We start from the raw sequence: 24,032 nt of genomic DNA, 5'->3' as shown, positions 1-24,032 counted from the left end.
CAAAATGGCCACACTATTTTTTTCTAATCTAAGCATCCATACGCATTGCTCCTGCCTTGGGCCAGACATCTCCTGCACATTGCTTGGCATAAAAAAGGTGGTTGTCCTAACCAGTTTCTCATGATGCAGCACCCAACCATCACTAGAACTCCTGCTTGATCCACTGTCCAGTCTCTACTTTTGAGGTATCCCTGAAGCCAAATTCACCTTTTGCAGTAGAATCTTCTGGCCCTAACTGCCCTAGGTCTTCCAACAATTCCTTGAAGTTTATCCAGTGTACACCTTTATTTTCCAAAACTTTGGAAATTACTTTTACCTATCATAGTATTAAATCATCTTTTGTCACTTCTAGGGATATGGATGGGAAGGGGAGCATGAAGGATGAGCCAGTGTACAACCTTGAACAATTTACTTTGGGAGATAAGCCTGCACATGGTTCTCGGGAAAACAAATACTCCTTTGAAGGATGATCCAAATGTGAAGGAAATGTTTTAATATCCATTCTGGGATGGCATTAGTTCTGAGTATTAGGTTTGGCCCTTCATGAAGATGGGGAGTCCTACAATCATCTACCCTAAGAACTCATGCTCCACATTCTAATTTTTCTTCAATTTTATTTCTTCATTTTTAGCTTATTTTTCTTTAAGTTTCCTGACAAGGAAATTAGTTGGGAAGAACATATAAAAAAAAGATCCTTCTAAAGCTCTGCCTTGGAGGAACAAAACTGGTTTGATTAGATTAAAGCAAGGTCAGTTGAGGAAAAATATTTATCGACAATGTTCTTCATACAAAACAAAAATAGCTTTATTGAATCACAGGGTTGGGGGCAGGAAAGCATACATGAGCTTTTCATATTTCATCCTGAAATCAGATTGAGGGCTGACTGAGAAGCTAGGTTGGCCAGATGAAATCCCATGAAAGTTTGTAACTGTCCCTAGTTGTTATATTTGAAAAAGGGAATTATAACAGTAGCATCATTTTTCAGTCTCTTTCTTAAAAATTCTACTGAGGTATTTTCCCCAAATAAACCTTCTCAGTTTAGAATGCTGCTTGGATTTTAGGACTGTACATTTTTGGAGACCGTAAATTTTAATTCCGCAAATTGCTTCACAAAGAGTATGCAAAGTCCTAAAAAGAAAATGGCATTCTCTTAAGATTTTTCCAAAACTATAAATGACTGTGTTTGCTACCCTGCTGGGCTTAAAATTCTGCAGAGGTAAAGAAACAGCAGCTTTAGATATAAGATAGTCAACCTTTTCTGAATTCTATTATTAGAAACAAAAGGATTACCTAAAGGTTTGAGCTGGCTACTTATATAATCTAGACTACCTTTTAAAAGTAATTGCTTGTTCCCTTGTTCATCATCAATTATGTGTATTCATTAACTCTTTTAATGAAACAAAATTATTCTAATTTTGATTTCAATATATCGTTCATAAGAAATCTATTTACTATACATTAAACCAAAAGTATAAGCTAATAAGAACTTCAACAAAGAATGAAAAAAATACCTTTTCAAGTAGATGTGACTGATCACCAATCATGAACTGAAAAGCATTTCCATCCCAAAGGCTTCCTTCAGAAGTAAAAAATAAGGTAAACCTACACTTCTTCCATACCCAGAAATACGAGGGATTAAATGTTCTTAAAGAATTTTTCAAGTATATACACAGCTTCAAGTCCAAAGAGGTCAGAAAAATATTTACAAAATAAATGTGTAGGGAGTTTTAGAATTTCATGGACTCAGAGGAACCAATGATTCCTTAATGAATCAGCATAAAACTTTAGTTTGTGTAAACAGTTTTGTGCTGGACGTATAATTTTTAATGGTTTAAAATTTTAGGGTGGTCAATTTTAAATGCTGTTACTAAAAATAAGACAGTTTTGGTTTTGATGGTTTGCTACATAATACTTATTAAAAATAAGTATATCAATTATGGGCATGGGCCTTAACTACAGATTACTCAATAATATATAAACTAAAAATGTCTTTTCTATTTCCTCAAAAGATTTAAATTATTACTCTTTTATTCAAATTTTGAAATTTTATCATTACCAAAACAAAAATTCTAATGAAGAATTCTTGTTATTTAATTTTAATTTTCCAGCATTTTAGGAGAAAACTTTGGCTATTTAAGTGCAAAACTATTTTGCTATTAGTTTTTTAAGTTATGTGTCATGTTACTCATCTTGTAACAAACTTTCTTACTTGACTTTGTGTGTTACGAGAACATTAAAATTTTTTTAAATTAACTAGAATAGAAGAAAATACTAGTGTATATAACATTTGTTGTACTTGTAATATTTCAATATAATGTGCAGACAACTAATTTAAGGTTAGATCATTGATGAATCAATTGTTCTTTGTGGCTTATTTCCTTTTCCAAAATCACAGTCTGTGTATCTAATTCAAGGTAAAGAAGTTGAAAATGTCAGAATTATACCTATTTTTTGTATTCCTTATTAAAAGCAGAATGTGACTGTGAGAAGTTGACTGAAACCAATAAAAAATGATGGGAGTAATTTTAGAATGCCAAAATTAATATTTTAAAATAAACTATGAATAAAGGGAACACCAACGCTTGTCTTAAAGAAGCTGTTTGTCATTTTTTAGAGATTACAACACACATACAATAAATGAATTTTATCAAAATACAGCACATTTTTGTCTACTATATCCATAAAAATCAATTCCTATGTAAATAGTACTGAAAATCAACTAAAATGAGTTAAAATTTACAAAGAGTTGTTAAAGGGCTTCAATCAATATTATTAAAACTATACAGTACAATAACCAATTGATAACATCTTGAAAGAAGTGCAGTATTGGAGTTCACATCTTTTTAAAAGTACTGCCTATTTACTCTGACTAGCAAGAAACAAACGAGTCCAACTCACTTTTGCAAAAATAATGCAGATTGCTGTTTTCGCTAGTCTTATAGAAGACTTAACCTTAAAACAAGGTTGAAGAACAAAGCGTAACAGATTCAAAATTCCAAAATTATATTTCTTAGTAATTAAAAATGAATTGCAATAACTGAATATTGCTCTAATGAAACGCTCAGACTAGCCTCGACTAAAAACAGTTATTGGTCTTCTATGGCACTTTTTTCTGGTCCAAATAACCATGCATTAATTCTTACCATTGCATGTCACTCAAATTTTATTTGATTACATAGACAGAACAAAAACAAATAAAATTAATGGTTTGAACAAAATTAATAAACCTCTATCAAATAATTGTTACACTAACGAGGAACAAAGGCAGTTGGTGGTAAAACACTATTACACTGATACACTTAGAAACCCTTTAAAGACTCTGAAGTGTCGAGTTCACATTTAATGTTACCTGTAGGAACAGCCCTTTATCTGAACACCATTACACACTGGTAGGCCTCAAGGACCCATCCCTTTGCTCTACAACTCTCCACAGCAATTCTCTATCACTGTGCCAGTTTCACAAACTTGCTTTGGTTTCCTAGCTCCATGCGTACTGTTTCCTTTTACTTTACCAAGGCAATGTTGAGGCCAAACAAAATCAAGAGGCTTTCCTAAATCTTCTTACATTTTGTGTTACAGCAACACAATCTTAAAACTGGCCATTTCAGTTTCATTTGTTGCTTAAAATAAAAATTATAAATTAAGATTAAAATGGAGTACTAATTATAAAACAAATTGCAAGTACCACCATTTGCAAAAAATCAAGGAATTTCTGCATCACGGAAAATGCATGGACCAAAAAAAAAAAAAAAAACAAAAAGGAAAGAAAATGCATGGACATGCATCTACAGAAGAGTTAAAAATTTCCTGTGACTAAAAAATTGAAACTTGATTCACTAGTAGCAGATGTAGAGTAATGGCTATGACAAGAACAGATCCTGAAGAGCTCATAAAATGCAATTATTGTCTTTTTTATTTCTTTAAAAAGACATCACATTTTTTATTGCATTATTCTATTAATAAAAACACATTAACAGCTGTTTTTTTTTCATTCTTTGCTTCCAGATTTTTATAGGAAATAACTGTTTTAATCTGGCCTTGGAAAGTGAACCCACCAGCACCACCTTCACCTACTCATTCTTCAATTCAATATGCACATAGCAAAAGCCAACACTTTGAATCTCTTGCCCACATAAAAAAAAAAAGTTTCAGCAGAAAAACATTAATACCAGTTGAATAAAAATAAGGGCATAAAAGCTATGAGATAGATAGCTCTGCCATCTGTCTCTGGGCTACAATCAAGGCTAACTAGAGCCTTGCACAGAGTTCAATCATGTGTATGAAATCCAAAAATAAACCTACACTCTATACAAAAACAACATACATTTGTTTTTGTAGCCTTGACTGCTATGTTTAAAAACCTAAAAGTTTTATATGGTATGAATTCAACAGTCTCCCCTATATACTGTACAGTGGTTCTTTCCCTCTAACCACAAATTCCATTATTTCATTAATGTACAAATTTGAACATATTTGAGTTCTTTATATATAAAAATAGTCAAAATATTAATTTCCCCTGCAAGTATCTTCCAATAAATCTTGCTGTCTCTCCATTTTTTAGTCCACAGCTCTTATGAGGAAACCTCTCGTACAATGATGAGTTCTACTGTGTTCTGGAAAGTTTTTAGCAAGGACACTGCTTGTCCATGTTCAATATTGATAAAACTGTAGCCATTAGCCTAGAAGAAAGAAGAAAAAAGCTTAAAAAAAAATTTCATAGTCATTTATTTGCATTTGTGCATTTGAATTTCTGCCAGCTCACAAACCTGGCAGAAAATAAGCCATCATTTTGGCAATTTAAAACAACATCTAGACTCCTGGGCCCTAACCCATCTCTATGGAAATAAAATCTCTGAAGGTGGGACCCAGGACCTGTATCTTGCCCACATTTTCAGATGATTCTTACATAGCAACCTGACATTAGGAAGCACTTGTCTAAGACAGTGTCAGACATGGTGTTGTGTGTATACGCTAAGGTACAACTGAGGTCACCAAGCTGCAAGGGTAAAAGAGGTCAAGGCCTAGTCTTTCCATTGCCTAGGAGCCACCAGATCAAGGACACTACACTTCTTATAATTTAAGCTAAACATCTAATGATGTTTTACTATACATCAGACACACAGTTCTAAGTGCTTCTTGTGAATTAAATCCTTTAATTCTCGTAACACACAGAGGAGATTCTTTCATCATCTTATTTTAGAAGAAGTTAACATTCGTAAACTTAAACAAAAGGCTAAGATATATTCCAAAAAATGCTAAGGTTTATTTAAAAATATCAGTATGATCTTCCAAGGTACAAGGTGGAAATATTTTAAGCTATGAAAGCACTGGAGAGTAGCCTATAAGAAACGCCACTGTTTTCATCCACAAGTATTTAAAGATATCTTCATAAAATGCTTACTTTCAAATCTGGCATTTAATAAGCCCTTGATGAGGAAGGCAGATGTTATAAAACAAAAAGTAATAAAAAAATGTATCTTAGTTACCTGAATAATTTTATCACCTGGTTGCAGTAATTTTGATGCTGGCCCTTCAGGCTGTACCCTTGTTACAAATATACCCTTTAATAACAACAAAAAAGATAATGATTTGATAATTATTTGATGCATAAATAAAACAGTACCAAGGAGCAATCTTTTTTTTAATAGTATGCAAATATTTGAATTGTGGTGCAAGTTTTCTCCCTGTCTCCTCTGAATAATATTGTGACCACGCTATGTTATTTGTGCTTCTGGTAATTCTTACTTTAGTGATTTTTATTAAAGTGATAAAAAAGTTACTTCTATAGATGTGAAGAAAAGTATTAACAATTAAAAAATCACTTCACAATATAATGAACATTAAAAATTTTTGGTTAAATTTGTAGCCCTTAAACAATTTGAGCTGATCACATTTCAAAACAAAAAGCTGAACAATACAGAGGGAAATCACAAGGTGATGTCTGTCTATATTTATATAAATATGTTAGATTTTTACTTATACATAAAAGGTACTAATTTAGTGAATAAAAATTAATGAGCATTTCAAGGATATATAAACAAAACTCACATCGTCATCAGGTCTGAATGGGTTTCCTCTTCCCCCAACCCCACCTGATATGCTAAATCCAAGTTCTGGATCCTTGTCAACTCTCACTCGAATCTGAGTTAATATGGAAATAAACTTATTACTAATATCAGAAAAAGCTATAATACAATAATAACCACACTGGTAAATTAAGTTCAAGAAAACATAAATATGTAAGAATTCAACTAAAATAAATATTTGGGCAGATGAAATGAAACTACAATGTGAAATATTATGTTAATGAGTTAGTGAGTTAAAGGCACAGCTGGGATTATAAAGCATAGCTCCTAAATTAACCTATTGCTATCTTATGAGGATATGCAACAAATTAATGTTGACTTTATATATTTTGGACAGCACGGACTTTAATGACATAGAGCATACACACAAAACATGTATTTTATTATCAGTTTCCATTTGTAGAACATCTAAATTACATAGTATTTCTGACTACTGGATGTTTCATAAGACATCTAAAAGATCCCTGGGTGGTTGTTGGATATTAACTCATTTCCTAAATCTGTTTATATGCTTCAAAGGAGTTGGGATTGATGATCAATCAATACTATTTTTTACAACCAAGCTATAGAAAAAGATGCAAGAACTAAACTTTTGTTATAAAACACTCCCTTTCCCCAGAGACCAAAACAAAATGAATGAAGCATTTGTTCTCTAAGTTTCTAATAATAATATTTTATTAATAAACTATCAAAATATATGAATATATAACTGTTGACTTTTTAAGTACTTTGTAAGATTTAATTCTCAAAGTAGTCTGGAGACTATAGGCCAGTTTCAAAAGCTAACTATCAAATAACAATTAGCAAACTATAATATGCCATTCAAGTTTAACGGTCTACTATTTTTATTCCTGAAGAGGGTCCGATTACTGGAGTATCATCATCAACCAGTTTTGGAAATACAACCACCTTAGGAAAAAAAAAAATCATGCCCTCAATACTATCCTATATCAATTTATCAGAACAGGGGGGATCATACTGTCAAGTTAAACCACAAAGTTTAATACCTTATAAACTTAACATGAAACCAAGCCATTAAACAAAACAGTAAAAACTATGTTAAAATTCTGTATGGATTTATTGCTATAATTAAATAACCTATAAAATACATTAAAAGCTTAGTCTCATATTCCAAATATTCTTGATCATTCTTACCTCTTGCCTTGCCAGTTCATGGCCTTGTCTAGGAGAACAATGGGGCTGTGTGTATGGAGGCTGGTGGGCCACTTTCAGCATCAAGTAATCAATTAGTTGTTCTCTAGAGGGATGCCTTGCCACAGATGCCTGAGGAAGGGGGTGATGTATTTGACTATAATTTGCCTGAGGCCTGAGAGGCTGGCCCATCTGTCCATTACTCAAAGGCATCTAAGAAAAACATGAAGTCTCTTAAAATGACCAATAATAATGCCTTGTTACAAATATTTGGATGTTCTTCTTGGAGCAATACAAAAGCACTAGAGTTTAACATTCTAAATCACACAGTATCACGCCATGTGTGCCATTTTTTCTAATTTTACACTTTTAAAAGAAAAAAAACTGTTAATGTCTTAATTCTAAGCTTGTCTGAGTGCTCGCTGATAGATTCACTCTTCAAAAGTTTCAAATTAAAGTACATCATATCTACATTTAAAATTATTTGCTTTTCTGTAAGCTTAACCCAATGTTAAAATGGTAAACAGTATGTCAAATTTTAACATTTAAGTAAGCCCATTAAAAGGGCATCTCTTCCCATACTAAATCTCTCACATACACTCAAAATATGCATTTGCTGATGCTTTTCTTTAGAATGAAAGTGTAAGTAGTTTTGTGGTAGAAGTTTTTCATAATCTGAGTATATTCTTCTACCTCTATTCTTTCCTCTCCAGAATTAAAAAGCCAATCTAGCTATGCAGTAGAAAATTGATTTATTCCGTGTGTGTGTGTGTGTGTGTGTGTGTGTATCAAGTTAGGAATTTTTAAACTCTCTAAGTATTAATTCCATAGAATGTTAACCACAAAAATTAAACCATGACATTTTATTTGGCTTTTTTCACAAGCTAAACAAAAACTCCATATTATTCTGTTGCTGTTAAAGAAATATCTTTGTCTTAAAGTCTCTTGTTTTTTAGATTTAAAAATAACCTTTATGGAAATGTGATAATAGCTTACTTCTGTTAATGTGAGGAATCTATCTGAAAAATAAGAGGTTATATTTACATTACAAATATTTGCATATAAAGAAATTTTTGTGTAGAAGAAGAAATAAGTACATTTAAGCGATTCAGTCATTTAAAACTTCATTGTTAACTATTAACCCACAAGGAAATTAGAGAAAAACTGTGATGATTTGCGTCCCATTTCCCTAAAATTATCCAAAGTAGAAAAGTTTGGGAAAACATTATGGCAATAGTTTCAGAACTATGTATTATCTTCTTATGTTCATCTTGCTGAGGAATACAAAGTTTGGTTTTGGTGAATAATATTTTTACTTTAAAAAAAAGTTCTCTTTTTGACTGTATTATACTTGAGAACTTAGTTAATTCTGAGGCCTGGGAATATACATGAGTGTTTCATGACAGGGCACAAAGATATTATTCTCTCACAAATTTTATGTTGGTTGGAGAGAAGAGGTGCTATATTATCTCTTTTTTAAAAATATTGTGGTTGTTTCCCACTTGATCACTGTAGATTTGAAGCAATTAATCCTCCTAGGAGTACTTAAATAGTTGTGCAATTATTTTATTATTTTTGCATAACTCTGTAGACAGCACTTATGTTAGCACAATTTATTCCTACATGCAGATTTAATACCTTTCTCCTGGGGAGAATACTCCAGACAATAACTACTTCTGACCCATTCTTAAGACTCCCTGACACCTAGAAATTAGACATACCTGAATGTGTAGAACACATTCTACATCAGTGTTAAACATAGCCATGGAATATACTAAGCTATGATTAGCAGATAACTCAGGAGAATAAAAAGCATAAAACAAACTCAGTAACCCAAACCAGAAAATGGATATTAAAAAGAAAAAAGAAATTGGATAGCAGAAAAAGAAACTCGACAGCAATTAAAAGAAAAACAACAAAAAAGGGTAAAATAAATAAATACGTACAAACTTACATGGCTGGATTCCTACTCTCAAGAACAATGCAGAAGTTTATATAATACATAACTATGCTTCACAATTATAACTGGTTATACTAGGGATATGGGCTTAGTTAAGATGAAGAACAGCTGAGGAAAATACTAAAGAAAAGAATTATCTATCCAGCATTGGTGACAAAAAAGTAAACTCTCTAAATGAGTGATGCTTTAGTTATAAAAGTAGTAAGAATACAACCATCATCTATTCTACCATATACAAAAGTCTTTCAAGGTGATTTCTAATTACATTTGAAGTATGTTAAAATGCCTTCATCCTCCAATGAAGAATTTAAGACGGGTTCATATTTAACTCTCCAAACAGTTTTACTATCAGGAATGCCAAAAAGTAGGAGATACTACAGAAATCCAAAAATAACAAAATGATTCTTCAGTGTGGAAGAAATCATGGAATAAACTAAGAAACAGCAGAGTGAAATTTCATTTCATATTTCTCAATTATTAAAAAAAAACCCTTACTAATCAAGAGGTGAAGGCCCTCAAAAGAGCATTTTCAGCGTTAAAGCATTATGATATTTCTTAGTTCAAAAGCTGTAAAACACAATAAGCTCACAGATACTACTTCATTCCCTGAGCACCTACTTTCATCAAGCTGTCTGGAAGAACATCTTTGTGACTAAGTGTAGCTGACGGGTAGTTCTGCTGTCCTGAAATGAATATATCATCTTGACAAGGATCTCCTGCACAGGATGTCTGGGGATGCTTCAAATGAGGGGGAAATAAAAAATAAACAAATAATGATCTTTAAGATGTGAAACCAAAATGATGATGACACTTGAGAGGAGATACTGCTAGACAATGGAAAGATGAAGAACCAAATCAAACATTACCATCATAACTACCATCGATATTAGCACCTTTATAATGGGTGTTAACTATATTTATTTATTTATTATTGTGGTAATCACTTTGTAATACATACATATATCAAACCATCATTACGTATACCTTGAACTAATATAATGTTATATATCAGTTATATCGCAATAAAACTAGAAAAAATATTAGTACCTTTAACAGTCTTTCAAAGTTACATGGCAAAATGTTTGTTCTTATAATGTGTGGAAAGTACATACGAACATATACTGTTAAGATATTCCTTTATAATACTTTTAGTTTTATTTACAGTAATACCTAGCTTTTAACACTTTGAGCAATAAATTTAGTTATTAATCCAAGTTATTACCCAAATTTTAAGAGAAACTAAAATATATGCACTCCTGTTGAGCACAGCAAAAAGTTTTTTGGTAAAAAAATTAACTGCTGTTTTTTTTAACAGCACAGTATCACCCAGGATTTCCTTATTAATGATGAGCAATATCAATAAACATACAGTCTTATAAAACTTGCTTTAGCCTAATTGTATCATACTAATATTAGCTCAGTATTTTCAAAAGCACTGCTCTGATGAAATGCTTTTAAATTTTATTAGAGTTCATATTTTTATATATCAAATAACATCCTTACATTATAGTTTATTTCACTGATACCTTTAGAGAAAAAACAGACTCAATATCTCATTATCTCTGAATATTTCTTATAAATATGCTGGGAGGCAAGATGCTTATTTTTCATCTTAATTTAGTTCTAAACACACCTAGCTATATTTTAGAAAACTACAGAGACTGTGATAAATAGCAGTACTGTTACCTTCAAAACAGTGTATGGCTGGCAACACATATACGCAAACTATATCATCATGTTGAAAAATAATCTGAAATCCAGTTCATTATGATATGCCATAGGATACATGTAAATCTAAGGGTTTATAATTTAGTCTTAGGAACCATATCTGCAACAAAGCTATCATGTGCAGTTTGTTGCTAGTTCAAACCATGGCTTAGCATTTTTAGATGTAGTTTGATCTAATTTTGTTTATTTATACAATGAATACTTTATTACTTTATTTTCCTTTTCCGTTTTTGAGATGTGCTTTCAGAATGCATAATAATCAACTCAGCTCACAGCTTGAAGTTTAAACTCAAGCGTGAATGTACGACTATGTCTTTAAATGAACAAGTGCATTATGGATGAAAAAGTTAATAAACGCAACAGACTCAAAGACTCTGACTTGAATAAAAACAAGCAAAAGATATTACTGTTCAAGAATTTGTAAAGAACAATTGTTCCACATGACTATAAAGATTATCCCTGAGTTAATAAAAGCCCCTGGTCTTTACCCCATGGCTTCAGCTGGAATGAGTGCCAGAAATGCAGGGCTTACTTGCCATCATCTCCTCTCTGTTTCAAACTGCTAAGTTACAAAACGATTGTTGCCACTATTATGTAACACAGAAACCAGGTGGTGGCAGGTGACAGAAGGCAAAGCAAGATGGGTAAGGCCCAGCCAGAACAAAGGGAATCGAGGATACTGCTCCTATCCTAGAACAGAGTTAAGCCAGGAGTATATTAAAAAGTAGTAGGAGATTGGGGGTGGTGGGGAAGGAGACACTCAGGAAAAAGCAAAGGACCCAGAAGCAGGGTCACTATGGAAATAAAATTATGGGGGAGAGAATGCAGCTTTACAACGGGAGAAAGGTCTTTTCAGGATGGAGGAAGAGGGGCAGAGGAAACATTTACTTAGAGGCCATGCTACCACCTCAAGTTGTCACGGAAAGAAAAATCTTAAAACAGCCACACAGAGTTTTTCTGTTCTTTCTCCGTTTCTGTCATTCTTATCCCCTACCCTTAACTTTCATTAAAAGAATAAACCTTTCTTCTTCCCCACTAACGATTACGTGGGTAATAACGGATTTGGGTTTTGCCTTTTCACTGGTACTTAATGCAATTTCTCCAGGCTCACATTTAATCATATTCTGCAAATTATGATTAAACTTAGTTCCAAGTATTTATTTGCCAATCCTCAATCACTAAAGTGAAAATTATTCTTTCCCACAACCCCTCTTTGTATTACACATGGCATAGCCTTAAAACCTTGAGTTAGGGAAAGGAAGCTAATTTTAAGAGAAAGCACTGCGAAGAAAAATAATTTTTTAAAAAACCTCTTAGATTCCTATCGCTCACCCCTTTTTATATAAGAGCTGACTACATCCTTAGTTATGACCACAGAAACGTAAGAGATAAAAACTAAATCAGCTTTGCAGAGTTTTAGAACTAAGCCATGGAAGAACTGGGAGGTAAACAAGATATTTAACCCACAGCACAAATTTATTTTCTAGAATTGTTAAAACATCAAAATGTGGGGTTTCTTCCTCTTCTATGTACTAAAGGTACTGATCTACTACAGGTACTCACTCGAAAAATGTGCCCACCAGAATCTCTTCCGTCTGCAATACTCAAGGCAAGACTGCCTTGGCTGCCATGCAGATCCCTAGAGCTGCCATAGTGACAGTGGCTTACAGCAGTAAAATTGGAATTAAAGGACCTTGACAGCATGCTCTGAATAAAGAGGGGATAGATTTAACAGAGATTAGTGTAGCATGCAAAATTCACAAGACATGTTATGTACATAGACATATATACAAGTAACCCCAATACCACGCAGAAATATCAGGCAACACTGAATTTTCAGTGCCACTGAAAGAAATTGGCACTATTTACCATATATTTACATGAAAACATACATGTACACACATAATTATATGTAAACCCAACCATTCACATGTTTAAACACCAAAAAAGAAAGTGCAAACATACAGCTGCTTTTATAATGCGATTATTTCTTTTACTCCTAACATATTTTACTAGAAGGTTGTCGGAAGATAGGAATTGATGTTATACCCAGATATACCTGTATGTATATAGTTACACACAGAACACAAACTAGTTTCTTTATAAAGATAAACTTTACCAACATTCAGTTATTTCTAAGTCAAAATGGGTTTTTAGAGAGTCTGCTTCATTTTATAGAAATTAATTCTGTCTTATTAAGTAAATGGAGAGTTTAGACATACATAATACAGCACAAAATATATTTGCAAAAAAATATACCTGGCTCTTGGCTATTGCAATTTCTAACAAAAATTTTCTTCCACATTTAGGAAAATGTCTTAACATCAGAGAAAAGTTTAGCATACACACAGAGTTTTAGGATATAACATTTAAAAGGCTCCTACTGCTTTACAATTACCAGGAAAAAAATTTCAATAAATCTAGAAAATGCACATGTAAAACTTTTTTTCCCATTCAAATAGATAGGTATTAAAGATTATTATATTTTAGTAGTTAGTAGTGACTTTGCTGCTTAAACTTGAAGAACCCTTCAAGTTTCACTGATGGAATCCTTCCACGATTGAGTTTACTATAAATGCCTAACTGCCAATCCCAGAGCTGCCTGAGAAATGTACTTCAATAAAAGCACTGCCTGATTCTCATTGTTCCTGCTTGCTTATTCCCAGAGTTAACTACTGTTCTTTCATACGTGGATGCTTTTAGTCATGTCCCTAAACTTTAACGGTCTGATGGTCAAACCGAGAGAAACCATATTTTGGGCATGACTTATTAGTAAGAAATGCACAAATCCACAAATACTTGTTATGACATTTACAAGCATTTATATATATGTTATGACATATATAATAAGCATTTCTGTATTACTCTTAGAAAATACAGATTTTCTCCAGATTATGAAGTTGATCTCTAATACCAAGAAACATTAACATGACATTCCAGAATGAAAAGAATCTGTAAAATTACAATGTACACATTTAGTTATTTTGTGGATTCTGAAGTAAAGACTAAAGAAAAAGCTGAATTTAACAGACCAGGCCTGTACTTTCCCAAACCATCTCACAAAGAATAAGAATTTGGCAGAGGCAGTTCAGAGGTTCCCCAAACACCTCATTAGAATGTAAAAATAAATTATACACATAACCACATACACAGAGAAACATTTCAGCAACACACCCTCACGTGTTACACACAGTTTTAACGTGTCAACTAGAGTGGTCTGATTGACCCTTTTTAATAATATGTTGATCTTGGAACAAAGCCTTTGCTGTCATCTTTGAACATACATGAGGTTTTTGTAAATATTTCACTGATTAAAAAGGCTAAAGTTTGGAATAGGTCTGACTTTGAATTCAGGCTTGTACAGAGACAGCCACATAAAACTGCACTCTGTCACAACACATCAACACATTGTGCAAAGCTCAATTAAGTGCTGGGCAAACGTCCTGGGCACTGTTTTTCACTACATGCTAATAGCTGTATAATAGCAAGTGAACATGGAAATCATCATGCTTTGTTAATCATATTCTGGTTGAGTGCTTATCAGTTTTTAATATAATAAGGAATATTGGCAAATGCTGATATATTAGAAATAATTTTAATTTTGAAATAAATTTTTATTCCTTTTCAATCTCTGTTGATTAGTTTAATTAAATAAGTCTTGAGATTTCTGAGGTGGGATTTATTTTATACATTTGTGTTCCAGGTACAGTTTGCTGCAGCGGTTGGGAAGGAGGGGTTACTACTACAAGGTTAAAAAAAACCAAGTAAGCTTCAATAACTTATTTCTTTGTGTGTTACTACTAAACTCCTCAGCTGGGCAAAGTAGCAACTCTTCCTCTAGAGGTACGGCAGGCATTGTGAAATCCCCTGAGGAAAATTTTCAAATGTCTACCACACCATTAGAATTATGTTTAAGGGAGAGAGGAGGAGATGCAGAGGAGCAAATAGAGATCTTCCATCACAGTCTAAATCTTGTTGCCCTGTGCCCTCAAACGGCTTTTCCTAATTTCACTGAATTGATTCTCACCTATAAATTACCAGTAAGCACAACAGGGAAACTACTGTCATGCATTCTCTAAGCAATCATACGGTAAATTCTAAACATGAGGTTTAGAATTTAGAGAGATACAGTGAACAATGAGATGGCTGCTACTTGCTTCCTATTTACTAAAGTCCAGGTGTGTCTGTGTCAGACAGGAAAGTAGTGGAGAATAGCCATCTGAGATGCCAACTAAAAATATAATGATAACCAAACTCATCTCTTCCTCCAAACCTGCTATTCCTCTTCAATATCCAGTTAACAGCAGTCCCAAAAAACAGTTATTCAAGGTACCAATCTCAAGCTTAATCCCTTTTCCTCAATGAATGATTACAGGAATATTCCCATCAGAAGTAAACTCTTATAATCTATTTCAGAATTGCCTCTTGAATTTGTTCCTTTGCCTCAATTCCACTGATATATTTTTCATTCCATTTATTTTCTGGACCATTAGACAGCCTCATAACTCAATCAATTTGACTACAGCCTCTTCTTCCTCAAATCCAGTTCCACACTATCACCAGAAATTTATTTATAAAAGTTATGTTACCCTTTGCTTAAGAATTTTCCAAATTCCATAGATAAGGCACACAAATTTAAAGAGCCTCAACAGTATGTAGAGAATTACAGCCGAAACAAAATGGAGAGCTGACAACAAAGTCGCCTAATGCTATAGATGCTCAGCTATTTAAAGCTAAGAACAGAATTAAAAAGAGCTAACAATTACAGACACAGGTTCAATGTGAATTGACATAAGGTATTAATCACATTTTAGACACTGATTTCTGAAAAACTTAAAGAATTTTTAAAAATAATGATTGAGGTTGTATACGCTCAGCTGTTTTTAAAAATATCTTATATCAATAAACAAAGTTAAAACAATCCTTGGGTAAAATCCACTGAGAGATATGAAGCTAAATCTTGAAGAACGAATATGCCTTATATACTTGGGCCATGGAACTGCCCCAAAGTATCAGTCTTAAGCATAATTAAAAAAAATTTTATCTCCTGTCAAAAAAGGAATATCTATACATAAGGTTATAAACTGAACATGAGCTTATTTCCAAACTACATTACACTACACTAGAGCCACAGACACCTGAGTTCAAATAGGTCAGAAATGCAATTCAGGAAAGTCAAGAGTAAATGCCATGCCAGAAGCCATCTGAGTCAGTGACAGTGTTAGTCATACAACATGAACTGGGGAAAAAAATCTTAGGTGAAAGATATACATTTACAATACATTTCTTGTTATTCTGTTAACTATATGGTAAATTGATATTTCTGTAAACATATTTACATAATTAATTATTAATAGAGAGCAGGAAGCCAGAAAATAAGAGGTAAACATGTATATATGTGTATTATTTGTAGTATGACACAATCTAAACAAGATACACAGCTAAATATATAAAATGAAGGTAAGCCCATTAGAAAACACTAAGGAGTAAGAGAAGGGAAAGAAGTTTATGTTGACATCCCAACTGTTTTGAGACTGGCTAAGTCTAAACTTGGACCTCTAATCTCACTACCAAAGAAAAACTTCTAGAATATAGGTATATATTCAATAATTCAGAGTATCTTGGTTCATCAACAAAGACTGCCAAATATTTTAAAGGAAAATTAGTAAATTCATAAATAGGAGATTGAAAAATTCATGTTTAATTACCTTTTCTAACTTTTTGGCCTCAATGTGTCGTAGTACTTGTTCTCGCCAATCGTGAGGAACTTTACTTTTTCCTGGAGGATCTAATAATGAATGTTCAGAACCAACCCTTGCATTTGGTCTTTTTGAAGGACTAGTCCGTGAATAATTGAAATCACTAACTGACATAGTTCTCTCTGGTATTTCACTAACAGAGGGTCGAGCACTCTGAGGCCTTGATGCATTTGGACCATCAATGCTGTACGTTCGTGCAGAAAGAGGTCTCTGTGATCCTGACATTATTGGAGGAGTTCTTCCCACTGAATGTAACTCTCTGTATGATAAATAATCTCCTTCAGGAACTTGGGCCCGCCTCGTGGGACCTGGCTCACCAAGATTTACAGAGGCTGTAGAGGACACACTACTCTGTCGCTGAATCGTAGTTCGCGATGCTCCAGGAATGAGTCGGTCATTTGGTGAGATGGCCCACATTTCCCCATGTCTTCCTGGACCAAGTCTCTGATGTAAATGGTATCCAGTATTAGTTCGAACATTGTTATGATTAGAGAAATTCATATTGGCAGAATGTTTAGCATAACTGTGATTTTCTGTACTCTCTGATCTAGGAAAGCGCTGCAGAGGAAAATTGACATGGTCTACTTGGGGATTTTGTTTGGAGTGCCACAAAGTGTCCTTGACTGTAGCACTGCTACTGTACTGGATATTATACTGTGGAGGACCATATATTTGAGGCGTGGACTGTGGGCCACTTGTTGTGGGGCCTCTTATTATATTTGGTTCTTCAGGATTATAATTTGAATCAAACTTGAAAACTGCCTTTGTACCTGCTATTAAATCAGAAGATGAAGAAGAACCAGTAAATACTTGCAATGGTTGATCATACAAAAGCGTAGCTGACTTGCTCCTGACTATGTTTTTTCCATCAATAGTAGATGTTACTTTAACTGTTGCACTTGGCTGCTGAGGTCCATTATCACTAAGTATGTCATAGATTTTTAGCCCGCCAGTCTCCATATTAGTTATGCTATGAGATTTCACAACAGATCCAATTGGCCCACTTCTCTGAGGGGAGAGATCTTCAGTGCTTTTGGAAAGACCTGCATCAACAGAAGAACTGGTGTCATGTGGTTCAGTCCTCCTAGGAGACTGTGGAGTTCCCTCAGAACGTCCATTTACCTTATTTATGCATTCAAGAGTAGGATACTTGTTTCCATTATCCAAGTGCTCAGCCTCTCCTTTAGCATTATTGCTTAAAAAGCCTGTTTCAAGCACTGTGTCCTCCGTCTTTGATCTTTCCACTATCTCTGGTTGAAATGTATCATTAGTTACAAGTTTATTAAGATTCATATTGATATGGTCTAATTTGTGAGATTCATTAGATGTGGCTGTTGAGTCAACACCTTTTTCAATAAGAACTAATTGCTCTTCAATATTCAAATCATATTCAGGTAAGTTAAAATCTTTTTTATCAGGAACCTCGGTTTTTTCCTCTGTTGAATGATTTAAAATATCTCCATTTTGTAAAAGGCTGTTAAAATTTTCATCTTCTTGCCTAAAACAAAGAAAATTTTATCACAAACATCATAAAGCCCAGTTTTCTTAGTAATGGGGAACATTAACAACTAATTAATTAATGTGTAGGTACATAAAGATAAGAGCATTGATGGGAGTTACAGATAAAAGGCCTTTATCATCAAGCATGTAATTTAAAAATATTATTGTAACAGTCAAATAATATAGATTTATATTAAATGGAGACAAGGTAAAGCATACTAATTAAAATTCATAGATAAGATTAATTTTCATCAATATCATCACTCTATCACAATAGTTTAATAGAGCTAAACAATGAAGAAAAATGTGATTATGTAATGAAATAATTCTCTTCTACTTCTGCATCTTTTCATGACTGTGTTAAAACATGAAATGCTTGAAAGATGGGCACATACATGGAGGAAAGGCAAGTTGAATAGTTAAGTAAAAAGCACACAATATTTATACAAATGGTTCTGAAACCTCACATTATTGATCAGTTAATCATATTAACTAAGTAGGTATTATTAGATTCAAATATATATAAGGAAATTATACAAAAAACTAAACAATCACTCAAAGATCTACAAAATATGAAGAAAGATCAAAAGAGAAACTAAATCTAATCATTTTTCTGTGACTACACTGTATTTGGCAAATATTTATAAAATGTACCATTCCAAAATTATAGAAGATATTTTATTTCTATTTGGTGATATGAAAACATATCTGTGTCCTCTTTGTAAATATTCAAGTTACGTTTCAACAAATTCTTTAATACTGATCTTCCCATTAGGTAACAAAAAATATTACTAGAAATACAACAAAAAAGGTGTGGCTATATCCCTTTCTTAGCCTTTATTTCATTACAAAAAACATGACTTAGACTAAACTACTTCCCAACAATATCAGTAAAATTTTACTATTTGACAAATTAATCATTATCTTAACCTCTAAGAGGTTTTAAAATTAATATTTTACCATACTGATCTTAGCCTCAAATTCAGAGGATAGATATAAATGATTAATCATAACTACAACTACATAATAGTTAAGCTCAATTTGAGACATAAAATTCATCTTTCTTTTAAAGCAATGCAAATCAATGCATAGAAAAATTTGACTTAAATATGCCTGGAATTTAAGAACTATTTAACTCTAAAAATTAGTTAACAATATCCATACAATAAGCTTTAGATTCAGTAGTAACCCAAATCTTTCTATTAAGCACTCTAGCTGATACGATAACATGAAAGTAAAATGATATAGTCTCACTTTGATAACAAAACTTCTTGAGAACCCTAGTAGTAAATTTGTTTTAAGATTCACCCAAATTCAAGCCTGTAGGAAGTAAATCTTGTTTCAGTGAGTTTGACCTACAAATTTAACTCTAAACCAAAAATACAGCACTAATCAGAAATATCTGATTGACCCCTTTAATGATAACCCCCAAAGTGACTCTGCATTTCTAACTCTAAAAATACCCCTTTTAATTTGAATTATTCCGAACAGGCTCTTTATGTTGTAATACCTAGAAATATTATAAAACTGTTCAACCTTTTAATGAAGAGAATTAGAATATATTTTAAATCTTTTCTCCCCCATTTAAAAGACTGATTTAAAATGGAAATGTATAAAAGCTAAATAATTAGTAGTAAAGTGGGGAAGAAACCATATACACTGCCTGAACCATTTCTATAATATTAATTTGTAAAATCATTTATGTTTTAATAATATATATTTCTTTGCCTTACCACTTCTATTTATTGTACAAATAAATTATTTTGTTAAGATGTTCACAAACCTGATTTTGGAATTAATACCAATATGAGTTTGTTTCACCGGAGAGCAGAGTGAGGTATCTTGACTACTATCAGTATTAAGAGAAACTGAATCAGACATCCGAGATGGAGAAGAACAGTTGCTGTTATTCTGATTGCTATTGTGTGTAACTTCATCTGATAAAGAATCTGTATCCTTTGTATCATCTGAAACAAAAAAAACCTTAAGCTATTGATAAAGCCAAGAAGAATTTCCAGTGATGACATATGGCATTTATATTGTCCTGGTTCAATATATAAGGTAAAGAATTATATGGTTAAGAAGATAACCAGAGGCTCACCTCTGAAAACTCAGTCCTAATACATAAAAAGATTAAAGAATTTAGAAATAGTGATACCTTCAATTAGTTTGTTTTTAGTAATACCTGTAGTTTTTTAAAAAAATATGACCAATGTTAGTTACCCAGAATTTGATTTAGTTTAAACTACTGACAAGATGATATCACACAATGTTTAAGGCCATCAATTAGTTTTAGTGAATATGCTTTTCCACACATCTTTAGTTTTAAACAGTCATAATAGTAAGAAATACATAGTACAGTTCATAACCTTGGTAAACTTTTCTGGGGTAGAAATTATTTCATACATGTATGGAATTGTTTTCATCTATTCTGATAATAAAAATGAGCAGCACAATCAACCAAAAAACAAACACCAAATAAATTCAGAAATTTTCACAAGGTCAGTTTTCCACTTTTTAAAATCATTTCGAAGAATTGTATATGAATAGTGAACTCTCAATATGTGAGATGGATTTGTAACAACTATATAAACAGAAATAGATTGTTGTAAATATCTTTACAACCCTAAAGGCTGTTTTTAACTAACTCAATTCTAGCCAAATCATAGAAATAGTACATACAGACATGTAGTCATAGGTGATTATATGAATTTTTTGCTGTTCCAAATATCTCAGTTCAAGTAGTCTGGATTGTGTTTACAGTTGAAAACAGTAGCACATGGGGCTCTGTAACTTCAACTTTAAGGTATTTGGGTTTTGGATTCTGAATTTTTAAAATACTGTTAAACTATATGGCACTTAAGTTCTCTCCTAGACATATTCTTCTTCTTCTACCTCCTTATCATGGGGCAATTGTGACAATTAGATAATAACATGTATACTATTTAGCACAGTAATTAACAATTAGTAACAAATATCAGTACCATTATTATTATGAAACCCCAAGCTATCCTCCAAAGGGCCACCCTGATAGTAAGTTTCATTAATGCCATAAAGGTAAAGGCTGGATAAACCTCTAGTGGAGATAATGTAAAGATGTTCAGACATTTGGTGGAGAGGAGTGAGGGAAGGATAAAAGGATAGAGACTCTTCAAGTTCTCTTTCCTTTCCAAGAGTCTGAGATTCCATGTCAGGTGGGGGTGGGGGTGGGGATGTTAAAAAGAAGTACTGGGAGAGATAAAGTAACAAGCAGCATCTGTTATACATCAGGTACTATGCTAGGTCTGAGGGCACTAATCCGATATATTTCAGAGTCACAAAACCCTTCATTAGCCTTATTGTATGTCTAATATATACACACACAAAACTAAGGAGCGCAAAGATCATACAGCAAATAAGTGGTAGAGATGGAATCATAATCTAGGCTTATTTGCCTATAAAATCTATGACATGTAAGTAAACTTGCACAAATGAGGGAAGAGAAAAGATCCATCAAGATTTTTCTTTAAAAACGAGAGGTAAGGAATAGACCTTTTAGAAAGGCATGTTTTAAAAATTGTTTCTAAGAAGTGTTTTAAATAACATAATGACATTTAGTGAAATTTATTTGAAAAAATGTATAAACTTATTCAGCCCATTTCTATTCTTAGTGCTTTCCTTTAACACCTAACCTTTTTTGTTATTACTAAGTGCTACCACTTTGGGCTGGTTAATAGAGGTTTCAATTAATGGTGGTCGCATCTCTGCCATTTTCATCTCTTCATCAGAAGAAAGTTCTTCAGATTCCTAATTTAAAGAAAAAAGAGAGAAAATATTTACAAAAATCAATTTTGGTTTCTTTAAATATTAAGTCATAAGAACTTCAGAGAAACGAATACTTAGAACAGGTAAAAAAAACCTTTGTAAGGTAATAGTGAATAAAACTAGTATATGACTTAAATTTTTCAAGACATGGCTGTAAACCTATGGAAATTATTAACAGTACACCAAAGTGCCTAAGGTATAATTTTCTGTGCAGTCCTTAATCCAACTGTATTAATGATTGGTATGTACCTGGTAATATGTCAAGTGCCAGAGAAACAAAAATGAGTAAATAAAACACAATCCCTGCCATCGAAAAACTCAAGTTTAGTGAAGGTACTCTAATAAAAAGTCTATTCCTAACCCTCAAATTTATTCCCTCAAGTATCACTGGGTTCCAATGGTAGACTGTCCCAGACTATCTACCATTGAGTGCTGTTAGCACACAAAAAAGACCTTGTCATCAACAAATATTAATAGAAAAATTTTAACACTGTATATAGTGTATATAAAATCAGATCTACTACAGGTTAAATTATTCCTAGTTAATATGATAAAAATAAATAAAAGCTCTTAAAAGGGTGTTCTATTAAAAATACTAAGATTTCTAGGTGCTTTAAGAGTGCCATAATAAGACATGGACTGGAGTCAGAAAACTGTTTCAGTAAGAAGGCCAGAGAGTAAATATTTTACACTTTGAAAGCCATACAGTCTCTTGTTTCAACCAACCAATTCTGCTGCTGTGGCACAAGAGTAGCCACAGGCAATATGTAAACAAACTACCATGGCTGTGTGCCAGGAAAACTAAATTTTATCTAATTTTTCACATTTCACAAAATACTTTCTCTTTTGAATTTTATTCAACCATTCAATAATGTAAAAGCTGTTCTTAGCTTGCAAGCCACACAAAAAGAGGCAGTGGGCTGGATTTGGGCCATAGGCCATAGTTTGCCAACCCTGTTGCAAACTGCACTACAACAGATTTAGACTGCTAAGTAGATTAGGGAGAGAATGTAAATTGGATTTAGTCTTGAAGGGTGAGTTAAGAGGGAAATGACATTCTGAGTAGGGGAAAGCATGGAAGTAAGAAAAGGTATGCCAAGTCAGCTCCATGCAGCTGGAACTTAAGATAAGTGGCAGGAGACAGAAAAGGCAGACTGGAACGGATAGTAAAAGGTTATGCTCTGAGTATGAACTCAATTAAGTATGTATTGGTCATTACTGAAAGTTGACAAGCCAGGAACTCACAAGATCAGATTCTTTTAAAATAGTAACTCTGGTATTAAAGATGTATGAAAAGAAAAAGAGACTGGCAGAAAGGAAACTAGCTATACTGATAGTCCTGAAGAAAAAAAGACTACATCTGTCCTGCAATGGCAGTGATGGATAGTAAAGAAAAAAAGAATTTGACAGAAATTTTGCAATTAACAGGACTTGATTGATAGAATGAATGCGAAGAATGAGATAAAAGGACAAGGAGGTCTGTCTCAATCTTTGACATCTGCAGCATTCAAACTGCTGACCAGGCCTTCTCCTTCATGAAATTATATTACACCTGGGCTTCTGGGAACTGTAGTCTCCTAAATCTCCTCCCACCTTGCTGTTTCCTTTGCTCATCTCAATTAATCTTCCTGCAGTTAGCTCATATTCTTTCCTTTCTTACTCTTTCTCCCTGGATATTGCATTTTCTCCAATGATTATGTTTAATGTAGATAATTCTGCTAATAAGTCTTCAGTGGCTCCCTGAAGACTACAGTGTAGATCATCGAGTCCAAACTTCTTAGCAGAGGTATTAAGGGCTTCAGAATCAGGATCCAACCTACCTTACTAATTTTATTCATATACTATAACCCCTGACATATTCAGTCAGATGGAACATGCTCTTTTCTACATTTTCTAAATACCATGCTTTTGCTCTCATTATTCCTTCCATTTCATTCAATTCTCCTATTTCTGCTAATTGAAACACTTCAAAATACAGGTTAAATGCTTCCTTCACTTAAAGCATCCACGGTTCTTCGTAGCCAGAAAATATCTCCTTTCTAA

General features: G+C 33.0%; 1 protein-coding gene across 8 annotated transcripts in view; it reads right to left on the bottom strand.

Annotated features, from left to right (window-relative positions):
• Positions 1-779: 779 nt before the first annotated feature.
• The window catches only part of ERBIN (erbb2 interacting protein), a 109,783-nt gene continuing 86,530 nt past the window's right edge, over positions 780-24,032 (bottom strand). For 3 of the 8 annotated variants that reach the window (XM_082650641.1, XM_082650644.1, XM_082650642.1), the window contains exons 19-27: positions 21,857-21,971; positions 19,969-20,152; positions 16,635-18,183; positions 12,490-12,633; positions 9,817-9,936; positions 7,242-7,451; positions 6,049-6,141; positions 5,487-5,561; positions 780-4,679 (exon numbers count right to left, since the gene is read on the bottom strand). In XM_082650641.1, coding sequence (XP_082506767.1) covers positions 4,572-4,679; positions 5,487-5,561; positions 6,049-6,141; positions 7,242-7,451; positions 9,817-9,936; positions 12,490-12,633; positions 16,635-18,183; positions 19,969-20,152; positions 21,857-21,971 — 2,598 coding nt within the window. In that variant the 3' untranslated portion in view covers positions 780-4,571. The remainder of the gene's footprint in view (positions 4,680-5,486; positions 5,562-6,048; positions 6,142-7,241; positions 7,452-9,816; positions 9,937-12,489; positions 12,634-16,634; positions 18,184-19,968; positions 20,153-21,856; positions 21,972-24,032) is intronic. The other 5 variants (XM_082650646.1, XM_082650647.1, XM_082650643.1 and 2 more) reach the window with 4 other exon arrangements.

Source organism: Grampus griseus (genome assembly GCF_964374135.1).
Source record: "Grampus griseus genome assembly, chromosome: 3".
NCBI classification, from domain to species: domain Eukaryota; kingdom Metazoa; phylum Chordata; class Mammalia; order Artiodactyla; family Delphinidae; genus Grampus; species Grampus griseus.
The sequence above is the reverse complement of the archived record's forward strand: the minus strand, read 5'-3'. Positions and strand labels throughout refer to the sequence as shown.